The 17,194-nt window shown below is 38.2% G+C and overlaps 1 protein-coding gene across 1 annotated transcript in view; it reads right to left on the bottom strand.

Moving 5' to 3' along the window:
* Positions 1 to 17,194, bottom strand: part of CNTN6 (contactin 6) — a 249,377-nt gene that overhangs the window by 177,502 nt on the left and 54,681 nt on the right. Inside the window, 1 exon segment of the mRNA XM_033131532.1 lies at positions 15,762 to 15,896. Within this exon segment, the coding sequence (XP_032987423.1) occupies positions 15,762 to 15,816 (55 nt within the window). The 5' untranslated portion in view covers positions 15,817 to 15,896.

The following is a 17,194-nucleotide window of genomic DNA, read 5'->3' as shown; positions in this document are numbered from 1 at the left end:
CATCTCCTAGTACAGGGATAGCTAAATCGAATGTCACCAAAGACCAAATCGAATTGGCTGAGAGGCCAGTCCCCAGACACAGATGATTAGTCACAGTCTGACTTTTCTTCAACATGCCTTTTTTATTCCTATGTTCTCTGTTGGACTGATTTTAATATTTTAAAAACATAGCCACAGGCAGATGCCGAGGGGGCAGAGTGTCCACTGAGTGGAAACAGGAAACCTAGCAGGTGCATAGGAGGTGATTTTTCCGGAACCAGTTTTCTAAACAGCCCATCTGCATCCTGGATCCTCACATGCCTCCTCGAACAGAAAGGGCGACCCAGCTTCGGCAAATACACCATCACTCAGCAGCAAATCGTTTGGCAAATGGTCAGCTTCCACTTAAGAGAGATGAAGGTCTGGGGCAACAAAATCACTGGATGGCCATGAACTTGGATATGTCAGATGATCTCATCTGACGAGATTCAGGGGAGCAATGCCACGTAAAGAGGTCCCCATCCAAAGGACAATTGGTGGTCACGGAGAGTGCGGTGGCCAGGCAGTTGACCTTGGAGATTTGCTCCCCGACAGCACTCTTTCCTCCACTACTGGTGACTCTAACCAGGCTTCCACCAAGGGGTTGGAGCGCGCACCTCCTCCCTTTGCAGCTGCACAGAGGGGCCTGGAGCTCACAAGAGCTTTCTGCAATCCCATGCTCGCAAATACAGGGACACAAACAGGCCTCCCTGTGCTTTTGTGACATAACAAACCGTCATTATTTCCTGGCTCGGCATCCAGAACTGAGTACAGAGGTGCTCAGTGCGTTTGGGGAGAGTTTTGTCATTCCTGAAAATGTTGGTGTCAGTTCTGTACGTCCCAAGTTTCACGTTTGTCAGCTTTCAGCAATGTGAACAGACAACACCTGTTGTGAGCTGCCCCCGTTAGGAAATGCAAGTTTGAATTTTTAATTTTGAGGGAAAGAAACTCTCTTCATCTGTTTTCTGGTCACCTGTTAGGTGAGATTTTTAATTTTTTTTTTTTTAAGTCAAAATCTGTTGGGGTGGCCGGTGGGCTCAGTTGGTTAGAGCACAAGCTCTCAACAACAAGGTTGCCGGTTCAATTCCCGCATGGGATGGTTGGCTGTGCCCCCTGCAACTAAAGATTGAAAATGGCAACTGGACTTGGAGCTGAGCTGCGCCCTCCACAACTAGATTGAAGGACAACGACTTGGAGCTGATGGGCCCTGGAGAAACGCACTGTTCCCTGATATTCCCCAATAAAATTTTTTTAAAAATGTGTTATCTTTGTTTCTATAATTAGTGCAGAATATAGCACTAATTCTGCAGGGTAAACAAAATATCAAAAGCTAAATGAATGCTAAAAGAGACAAAAACAATAGTATATTGATATATGACATCCATTCCTAAGTCTCCAGTAAATCTGTAAACGTGGCATACTTCCATCAAAAAAAAAGAAAGGAAAAAGGAAAAAGGTGAAAAAGTAAAACCATGACTACACAGCAGCACACTAGTAGATTTTTAACAGCCACCTCTCTGAAAAATGATTTTGTTCACAAATATACGTGCTCACACACCTATATACCTGTGCATGTACGTACATGTGTGTGTTATTACCAATTTTAATAATATAGTGGGTGTGTAGCAATTAAGAAAACAACACAGTATACAATACTCCTTATTGCAAATTCCAAAAAGTCAGTTTACTTTCGCAGAAGGCTTTCTTGAGCTTGCGGAGCACTTACACCCCAGCCAGTCTCGGGCTGCAGTTCATCAATGACTGGACAACGGAGCGGCATTCCAATCCACTATCTATTTTCCAGGTAAATGTATTGACATTAAATCTGACATGTGATATAATATTAAACTATTTCTCACGCTCACACAAATGATTTCATTACTGAAAACCCTTTCAGCATCAGCACTAAATCAAGCCCTGATCTGTCGCATTTGCCAATTTCTATGGTATAAATACTTCCATGGCTGATTTCCAGCGAGGCACATGGCATCGCTGCATGAGGATTTGGGAAGATATACAGTAATTCTCCATGATACAGTATCCTCACCATGGAGGTACAATAATATAAGTAACCGCCAGACTCTAAATAGTAAAATATGGTAAAATCATTAGGAAGTCATCAATTTTGAATATTTACTATCTATTTAATATGATTTTAAATTTTAAGTGACATGATTTAGTTTTGAATAACGGCTGTGTTTAACAGCTTGCTTACAAAATTCCTGAAAACAACACTCAGCTCTCAAGAGCTGCTACCAGGCAGGCCCAGCACCCCTCTGCCTAAATATCTCAGTGCTTTTCAGATGAAGATGGAAAAATGGGAAGGATGGAAGCCTTATGGCAGCATTACAGACACCTTGGGGGCTGAACAGAATCTCAGTTTAATTTCAGTTTTCCGTGTACACTTGTCACCATATCGGTGGTACCCACCCTCAGTGACTGCATGTCAGGGTCATCTTCAGAGCTTGTAGATACCCTATTTGTGTGAGTGTGTGAGTGTGTGTGAGTGAGTGTGTGTGTGTGTGTGTGTGTGAGTGTGTGTGTTAAGAATACTTCACATCAACTTTCTGGCAGATTGTGAGAACATGGCGCAGTGTTATTAACTATAGTCCCCAGGATGACATCAGAGCCCCGGGACTTATTCATCTTCTAATTGGGAGTTTGCACCCTCTGACTAGGTGAGGTAATGGATGTCTTGATGAACTTGAGGAAGGCAGTCATTTCACGATGCACACCTATATCAAAGCATCATATGTATGTACACCATTAAGTACATACAATTTTGCCTGTCAATTATGCCTCAATGAAACTGAAAAGGACAAATTAAAAAATTAAAAATATAAACCCCAAAGCTCACTCATCAAAAGTCAAATGAGAAGATTACATGTGAAAGACTCACACGATGGACTCCTATACAGTAATGAGAATAAAAATTACACACAACAACCAGGATGAGCCTCACAAATCTAACGTTGGATTAAAAAAGTCCGTTGGGAAAGAGTACGTACTGTTTGATCTTATAGATATATATGATAATCATATGTAATGATTATTATAATATGATTCTAGATATATATGGCATAGATAAGTTTTGTATTACATATACTTTGCATACAAACTGTAAAACAGTCTACTCGACTAGAAGTCAGACCGTAGTGTTCCTTGTGTCTCAGCTGTGACTGGGAGGTCTTCCTGGGTGGCAGCCATGGTCGACATCTTCATTTGAGTGCTGGTTTCATTGGGGGGTGGGGGTCAATTTGTGAAAATTCATTGAACTGACACTTGTACTTAATCCAGGGACCAAACTGAACACGATTTAGTCTGATTGCTGAGGGTGGGGCTCTGACACAGTATTCTGGAAAGTCCTCACGTGACCCTAATGTAAATTTAAGTGTGAGAACAACATTATTTCCATATGGATTAATGATCTGTCAATTCACACTAGCTTAAAATATACTAAAGTGATGCTTTTTCAAAAAAGGTAAGAGAAAGGAAATAAATGACAACATCGCTAAAAAAAAAAAATCCATATAGTTAGGAGGTATTTTGAACAAAATCCAGCTCCTCATCATAACTTAAGAGGCCCTGGGTAATTTAGCCTCTCTCTCTCTTTCCAGCTTCTAGATTTCTTTGCTGCCAACTCAGTGACGCCCGAGAGAAGAGTGAAACAAGCACAGAAAATGTCCAGACAAGTTGCAGAATCATAGAACAGAATGAATTGTTTTAAAGCTTTGATTTTGGGGGTGGTTAGTTACACAGCTGTCAGCAATTGTTACATATATCTACAATTTCAAATGGTGTCTGTAGAATTGCAAATGTGTCCTAAGGTTTGCATAATATTTTAATGAAGTGAGATACATCAAATTTATTTTTTTTCCAATTTACCCACTTTTGCTTGACTCATGATGTTGCAAATGTGACTGGTGTGTATGCACCCCAAACCCCCCTACTCTCCTGAGTTGAGAACTACTGTAAATGCAGATGGTTTGTTCTTTCTTTGTTACCTCCTCCACAAGGACACATACTTTCTTATCTTTAAGATACACGGTCTCTGAAGAGGACCAGTTCGCTCTAGAGATTAGACAAGCTGAACTATTGATGGGGAGAAATGACAATTATATTAGAAATTCTATGCCTGTCTATTTTGTCTAATATGTTTGTTAATTTATATTTTTTATGTTTTCTAATGTATACACATACATATAGACATGTTGGGTTTATATGCTTATTTGTTGGTCATAAAAATTTGGAGACTACCTCTTTAAATCATATTTCACCATGAACAGAACCTGGCCTGTAAACACAACTGACGTCAACTTTGAAAGCCAACTGTTACACAAATTTGATCTGTGCCAAAAAGTGATGTCTTGAATAAATACCGAACAAGATTTCATCTGAGCATTGTGTTCTCATCATCATCTCTGCCATTTCCTAGTCCTATGGTCCTTGATAATTCTTGTACCTCTGAGTTTCACTTTCTCCAGCTATAGAAGAAAGATACCGTGTTTCCCCGAAAATAAGACCTAGCTGTAACACATCTTTTGAAGCAAAAATTAATGTAAGACTTATATTACATAAGTCTTACATTGTATCATGTTAGATAAGACCCCATCTAATATTGTGGTAAAATAAGACTAGGTCTTATATTAATGTTTGCTCCAAAAGATGCATTAGAGCTGATTGTCCGACTAGGTCTTATTTTCGGGGAAACATGGTAACAACCCGACCTCTGCCACAGTCAAGCACAGATGAAGTGCTGCACAGAATCACTCTGTAAACTATACAGCACTAGGTATAGGGCAGAACTAATCAAATACGAAAGGTTAGTCTCTATGCTCCTTTTAGAGCTGAGCATGCCATGGTTATAAACTTATTTTCACCAAAGTAAATACTATATAGTTCTCAGAATGAGTATATATTTGAGAAAAATGACCCCTTTTTAAGCAAAGTGTGTGGAAATGACATAATTCCTCTTCATGGAATCGAGTTAAGGAGAAACAAGTATTACCTGTTGCATAGACAATTATTTAGAGAGGAGGTCATATTTGAACTTGGCTGAGGGAGGTTGCATTTGACTTCTATAGGAGAGATTGAATCTCAAGGAGAACAATGCAGGTGGAGACACTCATATGAAGAGAGGCTTAGGGAGGAAAAGTGAAAACGTGCCGAGATCTTCCCAGTAATATAGTCTTACTTAAATGAAGGGTACAGGAAGGAGGGTAAGGAAGACATGGCTCATGACACAGGTTGAATTGACTTAATTGGAGAACTTCCAATATTTGTTGAAGGAAATTGTGTTTGCATGCTTGATTAGGCGTCTTGAACTTCATAGGAAATGGTGTCTGTGAAGGTCTTGACTCAGACTAATGACAAAATCAGCTGTGCTTTGTGAAAGATTTTCTGCATAGGAGTCGGTGTCAATGTGCCATGTCTAGGAAAGGCTACAGATGATACTGAGAAACAGGAAAGAGCTGCGGAGGCAACTCCAAAGACCGGGGAGAAGTAGTGGGGGTGGGCTTGACTGGTAGCCCAGGAACTAGGAAGGAATGAACGAGTACATCCTGAGATAAAATACAGCCTAACGGCTTTAAATGTTTAGACTATTTCTAACCCAATATCACTGGGGATCTGCTACCTAAAATATTAAAATAGCATTGGCTCTATGTGGAGTATGATACTCCCTGAACAAACAGCACTAAAATGACACCTGCCCATGTCAAGTGCCTCCAGGCAAAGCTCATGAGTTAGTTTCAAAAATTAGGAGCAGCTTTGTGTGTTCAGTATATATCCTTTTGTTGTTGTTGTTGTTCAAGTAAAAATGTGCCTATCTGAGACCAAATGATATATTGTGATTGCAACACTTATGCCTAAAATTGGATTCTAGTAATATCCAATAAAATTCTAAGTGTTTGGGAATATTGGATTACCCCTAGGAAGTCCTGGGAGATTATTCTAAGAAGTTAATCATTTATTTAAACATATTCATTGAGGGCTTACTATGTGTCAGGCACTGTACTATGCATGAGAGAGGCGGCCACATATATGACTAGAAATATATTTGCCTACACAGAACTTGTATTCTACTGTAGACAGAAAATGGACACGTGATAAACAAATGTGTACATAAGGATTTTTCAGATAATGTAAGTGCACTGAAGACAGTAGGAAGGGCTGATGAGAGTGACAGGGACCGGGGGTGGGACCAGGTGACGGCAGCCTCCACAGGGTTCTAACAGATCATGGTATGGAGGTGACTGATCTGACGTGTGTGTAATGGAAAGAGCCAGCCCTAGAAGCATTTGGAGAAGAGTGTTCCGAGCAGCTGAAAAGCAAGTGCAGAGGCCCTGAGCACGGAACAACTGTGATATTTCTGGGAGTGTAAGAAAGAAGCATGGCTCTAGAGTAGTGTAGAAAAGGGATGAAAGTACAAGTTGAGATGGAAGAGGTTGACAAAGTCAGGCTGTCTAGTGTCCTGCTGGCCATGGGAAGGAGACTGATTTTAAATTTCAGGAAAGTTTTAAGTCAGAGAAGAAAAGCTCTCAACCCCCAGTGTTATTTTAAATTTGTAGCATAGCTATTTATGGTACCTTCAAGTGAAAACACTACTTCCAAAGAAAACGTGACCCTCCTCTTCGAAGACTTCAGGTTGAAAACACTATTTCCCACATTCCCTTCTCCTAAGGGTCTATCTTCCCTGCAGAATGTCTCGTCTATATACCAACCACATCCTCCCAGTGCTGACACAACAGAAAAAAATGTTCTACATTGTTACCAGTCCTAAGAAAGAGTTTCATTTAGCGTTCCAGAATCAATTACTTTGGAGGAACGTTTGGTAATCAGATGACCACCTACAGCAGGAGGCATTGCATAAAAACGGCGTTTTCAGCATTTCTAAATTGGGCCATCTCTATTAGAAATGGCAAAGATGTCACTTGACTTAAAAATATAGCCTGGCGTCCCGTTCCAAAAGGAGCTGGGATGCTAACAATAAATCTGAGCAAGGCCCGAGGCCGAGCGTGGGCTGTGATGTGCTCAATATTCATCACACTGGGTGCCAGGGGGACGCCCAAGGTGTGCTTCTGGGATCCTTGAGAGAAGCAGGTTCATCACACCTGCCATTTCAGGGAGTTGCTGTGCGGTGCTTTGTCCTCTGTGAAGAAATCTTGCTCGCGGTTACCTATTTCCATCCTCGTGGCTTTCTCTGGTAGTTCATTGACTTTGGTTTGCAATTCAACAGAAGGTGACGTTTGAGATACAGGAAAACTCAAGCAATAATAAATACTCATCAGTGTCCTCTGATTGTGATGATTTATAAGGAGGTAGATATTCTCTCAGATTCACTTCAAGGCACGTCCATTGGTGATATGGCAAGCTCTGTAAAAATGCTGACACACAAGGTTTTTTTCTCCTTGTTTTTTCTCCCCCTTTATTGGTATAAGCACTAAAAACAACTTCATTCAAGTTTGAACCAATTACTTTGGGAGAAGTTCTGAAAAGAATGTAAGCACATTTGTCAGTAGACATTACATGCAAACGGCGGCAGGAAAGAGCTCTTACAATATCCAGTCTCAGTTTACTTCTGAAGAGTGATTAATAAAGTGGGAGAAACCGTCCCATTGAGCCCTGACGACACAACACAATAGTTAGAACGCCTGAAGGAGCCAGGAATTCTGCCAAGCCAAAAAATGGGACTCACCCCAAGGTCCTTCCTTGAATATTCAATTTCTCTCTTAAAAACAGAGTCTCCTACGGAATAACAGCCCTCCTTCAGGACTGACTAAATAGGTGTCCAGTGCATAGTCTTGTAAGATTCCTACAGAAATGCTCGGTCGGTAGCAAAACAAATGTAATGGTACACGATAATCCCTTTAAACAACCAAGAGGGTTGTTGGAAAAAACTGCATTTAAGTGATAAGATTTTTTAAATAACGAAGTTAAAAGGGAAGACATTAGGTAGGAATTCTTAAGATCACATGCATACTGAACTTCACGGAAATAAAATTCCTCATAACTGGTGATGTTGGCCACCTCCTGTTATGTTTGAGTCTGTAATTCCAGCCGTTGACCTTCAGGACACTGTTGTAAGAACAACAGAGTTCCATTAGGCCCTGGGTTTAAAATCATGCTGCCTCTCAGCCGGGATAACTCCTAACATAGCGCGTGATTTAGCTGTTTGTCACTGTTACCTTATTAATCGGGTTTTTAATATTTTAAAAACTCAAACGGGTAAATATTTGAACTTGAATTTTGAAATCTGCCTTCATTTCACCCATTTTACAAAAAAATCCTAGTAAAGTCAAAGATTTAAAGAAAGCAGTGTCTGGTATATGCTGAGCCTTTTTCACTGTAGGAAACTAACAGTTAACCAGATCAGTAAACCCTGGGTTTCTCACACGTGGGGACATTCTATCATCAACAAAATCTGATCCTTCATGGTATTTCAGTTCCTGCTTTACACCCATTACAAATGTGTTACAGACACTGTGTTTAATATTTATTTAAGAGTGAAATACTTCTTTGTGAAAACTTCCCATGTATTGTCTAATAGACAAAAACCTAGATTTAGAGTTGCTAAGTTTTCCTCCACTTGTCAGTGTGGTCCATATATTTATCCCAGTTGCAGGCATGTGTTTTCTATCCTAAGACATGTAGATAGTTTTGTACCTCGGGGCTAAGAATCAGCCTTCTGAGTCTATATTAAACCTCCTGATACTTTTTTTTTCCCTCTCAGGAAAAATTATGCCATTTTTTCACTCCTGTATTTGCTCTTCCCCATTTCCAGCGGTGAGCAGGCAGTGATCCCAAGTCCTATTTCTAACCTCAGCATCGCCAGTAACTTGGATCTGAACAAGTTTTCTAACCTCTGGTAGACCATACTCTTTCCATCACAACTGGCAGCGTCTCACTAAAATTAGCCGAAAGTAGGGAATGTATACCTTATTGGCTGTTTACTGAAAGTCCACAGGTAGAGTTAGGAAATGCTGCCTTTCTTCCTTGGGGTTGTCCCGCTTTGGTATTCATTTCATTTTCTGGCCAACGTTCCCCTCACAGTGGCCCCTGTTACTTTCTTACACTGACTAGAACAGCACAGATGGAATGCCTCTGTGTTGTCTGACTTTAGTCAAATCCCAGGGATTGGCTCAGATATAACAGATCCGGAACCAATCAGTATGGTGGGGGGCGGGGCACATTTCACCTGAATGATCCACGAGGTCGTGGGGGCCACTCAAACCACGACTGATAGGAACGAGTGGACCCCCAGAAGACCAGGTGTTCTTGTCAGAGGAGGTAGAAATGGACTGAGGGTTGGCGAAAACAGCACACGTGCCCCCAGGACATGACCACCACACATGCTCCCCACTATGTCACCCAAACAGCAGCTTGTACTCTGTCTGTTGCAGTTCCTGACTTGTGTGCTGGTTTCTGTGTTTCGGCTGAAGGATGAAGAGGGCAGGGCCGTGGCCCTCTTACTTACTGCTGAAGTCCAGGGTCAAGCTCAGGGCCTGGCACACTGAGGCACTCGTGCTGGCCTGAATGGAACTGCTTTCTTCAACCCATTTGATAAATATGTACATTTGACAAATATGTACAGACCGTCTGCTAGGGGGTAGAGCAGCAGCGGCGAATAAAGTTGATGGAAACCTCTGTCCTTAGGGAGTAACATTCAAACAGGGCATCATCTGGAACTCTTACGGTTTACCCAACCTCCTTCTCTAGGATCCTAGAACAATAACATCGTAACACAAGGGCGACGGTGTGGGGATAGACGGAACCAGTTGTTCCTCAGAGGGAATTAGATGACTGAGTTTCTTCTACTTGATGATAATCCAGGTAGGACCAACAACTCTGAAACCCATTCATTCATTCCTTTCTTCATTCATTCATTCGTTCACAAGTATTTACTGCATCCCTTCCAAGTGCCAGGAGGTTCACTCCCTGCCCTCCTGGACTTAATTTAATGTCTAGCGAGGAAGAAACAGATTGCATTAGTTTCCTATGGCTTCTGTGAAAACCACAGCTTGGTGCCTTGAAATAAGAAACATGTATTTTCTTACATGTTTGTTGGTCAGAAGTCCAAAATGGGTTGCACGGGGTGGAAATGGAGCTAGCCACAGGGCGGCCCTCCTCCACAGGTGAAGGCGAGCCCATCTGTCCCTGTGCCTTTCTAGCTTCCGGAGTTTGGTCCTGCTGCTCTTGGCTCACGACCCCTTCCTCTCTCTGGGGTCAGCAGCGTGGAGTTTTCTCATTGTTCTCTGCTCTGGCTTCACACTGCCTCCCTGTCTGCATCAAATCCCCCTCTGGTTCCCCAGCCAGAAATTCCAGCATAACCTGCCCAGTTCAAGATCTTTTACTTAATCACATGTGCAAAACCCATTTACTATTTAATGTAAAATTCACAGGTCCCACATTGTAGGACCTAGATATTCCTGGGGACAACTATTTAGCCTACCACACACATTCATGCAACGATTATAAAGTATCCTCTTAACAATTATGTTTCTTAATTAAATGGCCCTCAATTTTCTTTTAATTTTTTAAAAAATACAAAAATAGAACATTAGAACTTTGAAACATTCATATTTTCAAAAATGTTCCAGAACCATAATATATGTCTGGATGGATTGTGATTCATAGTAAAGACTCAAAGGCCAATATCCATAAAAAATGGTACAGGAGAACTTGTAAAGTTATTTAAAAAAAAAAAATCAGGGGAAAAAGGTGGAGCAAAATTTTAAGTTCTATTTTAGAGTATGGGGAGGTTTATAATGTTAACAGTTTGAAAACATTATAACCGTGAAAATAGGGAGGAAAAAGCACAACTATGAAAAAAACTTGGCCTTTCAGAATGAATAAAAAGTAAGTTTTAGGAAAACAAAGAAGACCTTATACATATGCACAGAAATAGTGCTTTCACATTAGACAATATAATTTTCTAAACTAGCACAGTATCTGCAAGTAGGAAGATACACCATGAAATCTCTAAAACGACAAATAGATTTAAAGCAATGCTCTTTTGTATATATCATTATCAGCCTCCTTACCTCTAGGGCAATGTTTAGCTCAGATAATTTTATTTCAATAGCTATGGCTTAAAAAAAAATAAAAAAGATCCAATCTGTTCTTTCACAAGGAAAATGTACACCAAAGACATATGATTATTTTTTCCCTTTAGTATCAAGCAAAACGACATGTTGAATCACATCCTATCCGAATAAATAAAAATTAACAGAAGAACTGGAGAATTCCTCAGACCTGATTTGTATTCTGAGAATAATAATTTATTTTAATTTAACACAAAACATCTTTTAGAGATACTATGCTGATTCAGTAGACATATTTAAAGTGAAAAATGTTAATGTTAAATTTATACAGGAAGCTGAAACTTGAGTATAGGAATAGAAATCTTATTCACAAAGGTATAATTTGGGGACAAATTGATGACTCTGTCTTTTTAAATCTATTGTCCCTCCAAAACAAAATACATTATTATTTCACTTTGAATCTTTGTTATAGAGAGTTAGAAGTGACACAAATCAAAATAATGTCATAACTGAATAAATATGACTGTAGCACTTCTAGGCACTGGATTTTCTAGTAGTAAAAATGCCTTTATTTATACGGTTTTCTGATTTTAATGGTTGATTTCCGCATGTTTTAGCATTCTCATAACTTTTAAGATCAGTATATCTTTCCATTTCTTGAAATTGCTATTAAATATGTGGCTCTTATAATTCCTGTGTTTCTGGGTTGTAAGTTATATTGGTTCCTGTGTTTCTCCCAATATATTCTGCTTTGTTGTGATTATATGAAACTTCAGCAGTTCCCATCATCACAGCTGCTGGGAAGCAGTGTGATATGATAGAAGGGCTGCTCTGATGATCAGATGACTTAGTCAGTGTCCATGCTTTGTGATAACTCACATAGGTGAGCTTGGAAATTAATAATGGACTGCTACGCCTGCTGAGGCAGCTCCTGCTCTGTAGGTAGGGTCAGCACCTACACAGCAGCTCCTCCACTGTAGTCCCAGCTAGTCCTCACAACCAGTGAGCCTGAGGGCCAATCCCTCCCATTGATGTGCAAGCAGCAACCAAGGCTCAACTACAAGAAGATGGCATACACAACCCACACAAGGGACACACTGGAGTGTACTGCTCAGGTGACCAGGAGACTGCACCACTGAGCCCCACAGCACACTTACTACATAAGGCCACTCTACCAAGATTGAGATGCATAGCACCCCTAACTAGTACATAGAAACAAACACAGGGAGGTGGCCAAAATGGGGAGAAAAAGAAACATGTCCCAAGTGAACAAACAGAACAAAGCTCCAGAAAAAGAACTAAACACAATGGAGACAAATAATCTACCAGATACATAGTTCCAAACACTGGCTATAAGGATGCTCACTGATCCAAGGGAGAACTTCAACAAAGAGATAGGAAACGTAAAAATGGAGATAGAAAGCATAAAAAAGAACTAGACAGAAATAAAGAATAAAATGATGGAAGTGAAGAATACATTAGAGGAATCAATAGTAGATTAGATGATGCAGAGAACTGAATCAGCGATTTAGAAGATGTGATAGCAGTAAACACCCAATCAGAACAGCAAAAAGAAAAAAGAATCCAAAAAAATGAGGAGAGTTTAAGGGGCGTCTAGAACAACATCAAGCGTACCAACATTCGCATCATAGGGGTACCAGAAGGAGAAGGGAGAGAGCAAGGAATTGAAAGCCTATTTCAAGAAATAATGAGGTTAAAGACAAAGAAAGAATCTTAAAAGCAGCAAGAGAAAAGCTGTTAGTTACCTATAAAGGAGCTCCCATAAGACAATCAGCTGATTTCACAACAGAAGCTTTGCAGGCCAGAAGGGATTGGCAGGAAATATTCAACATGATGAAAAGCAAGGACATACAACCAAGATTACACTATACAGCAAAGGTATCACTTAGAATTGAAAGACAGGTAAAGAGCTTCCCAGACAAGAAAAAGCTAAAGGAGTTCGTCACCACCAAACCAGTGTTATAAGGAATCATAGAGCATCTTCTTAAAGATGAAAAAAGTAAATAAAATAAGAATATAAATAATAAAATGGTAATAACTAAATACCATGTTTCCCCCAAAATAAGACCTAGACAGACAATCAGCTCTAATTTGTCTTTTGGAGCAAAAATTAACATAAGACCCAGTCTTATTTTACTATAACATAAGGCCATATAACATAAGACTTGGTCTTATATTGATTTTTTGCTCCAAAAAACGCATTAGAGCTGATTGTTCAGCTAGGTCTTATTTTTGGGGAAACACGGTACCTATTAACAATTACTTTCAATGTAAATGGATTAAATGTTCCAATTAAAGATAGGGGGGCTGAATGGATAAGAAATCAAAAAACTCATATGCTGCCTACAAGAGACTCACTTCAGATGGAAAGACACACACAGATTGAAAGTAAAGGGATGGAAAAGATATTTCATGAAAAGGGAAACAAAAAATCTGGGGTAGCAATACCTATATCAGACAAAAATAGACTTTAAAACAAAGACTAAAACAAGAGACAAAGAAGGACCCAATAATCCCACTTCTGGGTATTTATCCAAAGAAACCCAAAATTCTACTTCCAGGGGACATGTGCATCCATATGTTCGTTGCAGTATTATTTGCAATGGCCAAGATGTGAAGGCAACCTGGGTGTTCCTGAATGGATGAATGAATAAAGAAGAGGGGGTACATGTATACAATGGACTATTACTCAGCCGTAAAGACGAATGACATCTTGCCATCTGCAACAACATGGATGGACATAAAGGGTATTATGATGAGTATAATAAGTCAGACAGCAGAAGACAAATGTCATAGGATTTCATTTGTAAGTGGAATCTAAAGAAAAAATAAACAAACAAAACAGAAACAAACTCATAGATACAGAGAACATTTTGATGGTGCCAGTTTGGAGGATGGTTAGGTGTGGCTGAAAGAGGGGAAGGGATTAAGAAGTACAAATTGGTTGTTACACAGTAGTCATGGGGAGTTAGAGTATAGCATAAGGAACACAGTCAATAATATTGTAATAACTATGTATAGTGTCAGACGGGTACTAGATCTATCAGGTTGATAGATGGGAGGGATTGGGGGCAGGGTGAAAAAGGTCTAGGGATTACGAAGTGCAAATTGGTAATTACAGAATAGTCAAGGGGATGTAAAGTATAGGAAATATAGTCAATGATATGGTAATAATTATGCACAGTGCCAGGTGGGTACTAGACTAGTCAGGGGGATCACTTTGTAAATTACATAAATTACATAACCACTATCTGTACACCTGAAACTAATATAAAATAATATTGAATGTCAACTCTAATTTAAAAATTAGAAAAGGGGGGAAAGATAAAGAAGAATAAGAGTTTCAAAGTTCGAGATATAAAATGAATAAGTCTTGGGGATGTAATATACAGCATAGGCAATATAGTCAATAGTATTATGATAGTGTGGTACAGTGTCAGATGATTACTGGACTTATGGTGATTTTTAGCATAGGGAATATAATCAATAATATGGTTATAACTATGTATAGCGCCAGGTGAGTACTGTTGAATAACTATGATGTACACCTGACAATAATACAATATTGATGCTAACTACATTTTAATAAAAATCATAAACAATAAAATTAAAGTAGAACACTATGGTCTAGCAGACTATGGTTGGTCATTTAGAAATGCAGCCAGTATTATTCCCTTTACTATTTCCATGCCCTTTTATAGTGTAATTTGAAGCTCTTCTATCAAGAGATTGAATATATTTCCATATCCCTCCAATCTGGACTGGTCTTGTGACTTGGACTGGTTAAAATAATGTAGCAGATATGACATTGTGTCAGTTCCAAGCCTTGACATCAAAAAATCTTGCACATGTCTGATTTTTCTTGGCACATTTCTGATTTCTCTTAGAACTCTGAGCAGGCATCATGTGAAACAGCCCAGACTCACAGATGATGAGAGACCCTGGGACCAGGGCCAACGTAGCCCAGTTGTCTCAGCTGAGAATGTCCTAGACTACTAGCCGGTCTCATCTCAGATGGCTCAGTAGCTGACCATAGATTTAAGGCACCCATGCAAAACCAAAAGAATAGCCAGTTGAACCCACTCAAAATTGTCAATTTACAGATTTGTCAACTAAATGCATGGTTGTTTGTTATTTTAACCCACTGAAATTTAGGGTGGTTTGTTACACAGCCAAAGCTAACTGATACACAAACAATATATTTAGCTTTAATTAAACAATGTATCATTGAAATGGAAAAAAAAACACAAAAGTTAATCTAGTTCTTATGTAACATTCTATGTCACTTTTTATTCTATATCAATATAGCTTTTTTCCCATACCAAATTCTAAATTTGAGGGAAAATATGTTTTAATTATTTAAAGAATTCACTATAAAGGCAATAAAAAATAACTATTCTTCTTTGCTTATTGATGACAAAAATCATTTAATCATGTTCTTTTACTATAAAAAATCGTATTTGACAATTTATAATTAACATAATATTAGTTCTGTTCTTAAATAGCACTTGATACATTTTAAAGGATTGAACTCCCTGTATTAGCCATAAAAATTACTTCAAAATTTTATCACTTATTCAAATAACATAAGTGTTACGCATTTAAAAATTGCTGCATATGAAGAAAAAAATAAACATCAATATATTATCAATCAAAATTCATAATAATAGAACACTTTACCTGCAGAAGTATTTATGAGTGGCAGCAGAATTACCAGTTTCCATAGCAACCTCATTTCCACTTTCTAAAGTCAAAGTTTCTCCCATACAATCAGCAGCAAAGAAAAGTCTATCTTCCAGTCAGTCTCTCAAGAGTCTGAAAAAAACAAAAAATTGTCATGAAATGACAAATATACAAATATGCATATTATGCAATATATATGAACTGTTGCATATTAATTTAATTTAATATTAAGATGTTATTGTCCAAAATAAAGCAATCTAAAGGTGTGTATTTTACAGATATGTGTATTTTGCAGATTCCATAATTTCCATTCACACCTCAGACATACATTTCATTTGCTATCAAATTTGCTGTAGTAGTTAATGGGTTGGAATGCAATTCAACTGAATGTATTGTATGTGATTAAAATGTTCATTACTATAATTTTAAGTTCAGTTGTTTTTAAAATGTTAAAAAGGATTAAAACCATATTAAACCAACCTCTGCAATTTTGTTAATGACTTTTATTTTTATTTTACACCATTAGGAATGAGATAGAATATTGCTCTATCATGTATGTGTCTATATATATATCTATATATATATATATATATATATACATTGCCAAAAAATGTATACACGTTTTAAGAAAGAAAAACTGTATTAAAATTGTAAATTGTAATACTCAACATATACTGAAAACAAAAGATGAATACAAGTCACGTTTGACTTCTGCTATTACAAGATGTGCTCAGAGTGGTTCCCATCAGCATCCAGACACTTCTGATTATGGCGAACTACTGCTTGAGCAACGTTAACCATAGTGTCCACTTGTACACATTTTTTGGTACCACCAGTGTGTGTGTGTGTGTGTGTGTGTGTGTGTGTGTAGTGATTTTATACATTTCATGGATTTTTTCAATATTTTTATCAACATAAATAAAAATAACATTAACAGTCTTTTTATCCATATTGTTGAGGTTATATTTATTAGAAAAATTATCTTTCTTAATATATTACATATGTTATATATGTATGTTAATATATGTTATATATTATACATTATATGATGTATTATATATTATAGATATATAACATATTCATTAGGAAACATTATTTTTCCTAATATTACTAGAACTAAAATTAATATTGCACTATAAACTCTCTGTAGGAAATCAATTTCTGGAAGTGCTGTATTTCAAGTACGGACATACTTTTCCTATGAGGTTACATCATAATTTTCTCTAACGTATTTTGATATTTACACTTTCCAATGATAAATTAAATCAAGAAAGTGTTTGTTTGGCCTTTACTCCCAAAGAAAAATCTAATAAGAGGCGCATAAAACTCACCATTTCCAAAAAATACAGAATAAGCTCAGGATAAAGTCACCCAGGTCACATAGTATAAAATTATCATATCTCAAACGATAAGACCCATGGGAGCTTCTC

The sequence above is a fragment of the Rhinolophus ferrumequinum genome, chromosome 17, assembly GCF_004115265.2.
Source record: "Rhinolophus ferrumequinum isolate MPI-CBG mRhiFer1 chromosome 17, mRhiFer1_v1.p, whole genome shotgun sequence".
In the NCBI taxonomy this organism is placed as follows: domain Eukaryota; kingdom Metazoa; phylum Chordata; class Mammalia; order Chiroptera; family Rhinolophidae; genus Rhinolophus; species Rhinolophus ferrumequinum.
Note: the sequence above shows the minus strand (reverse complement) of the source record. Positions and strands in the feature narration are given on the sequence as shown.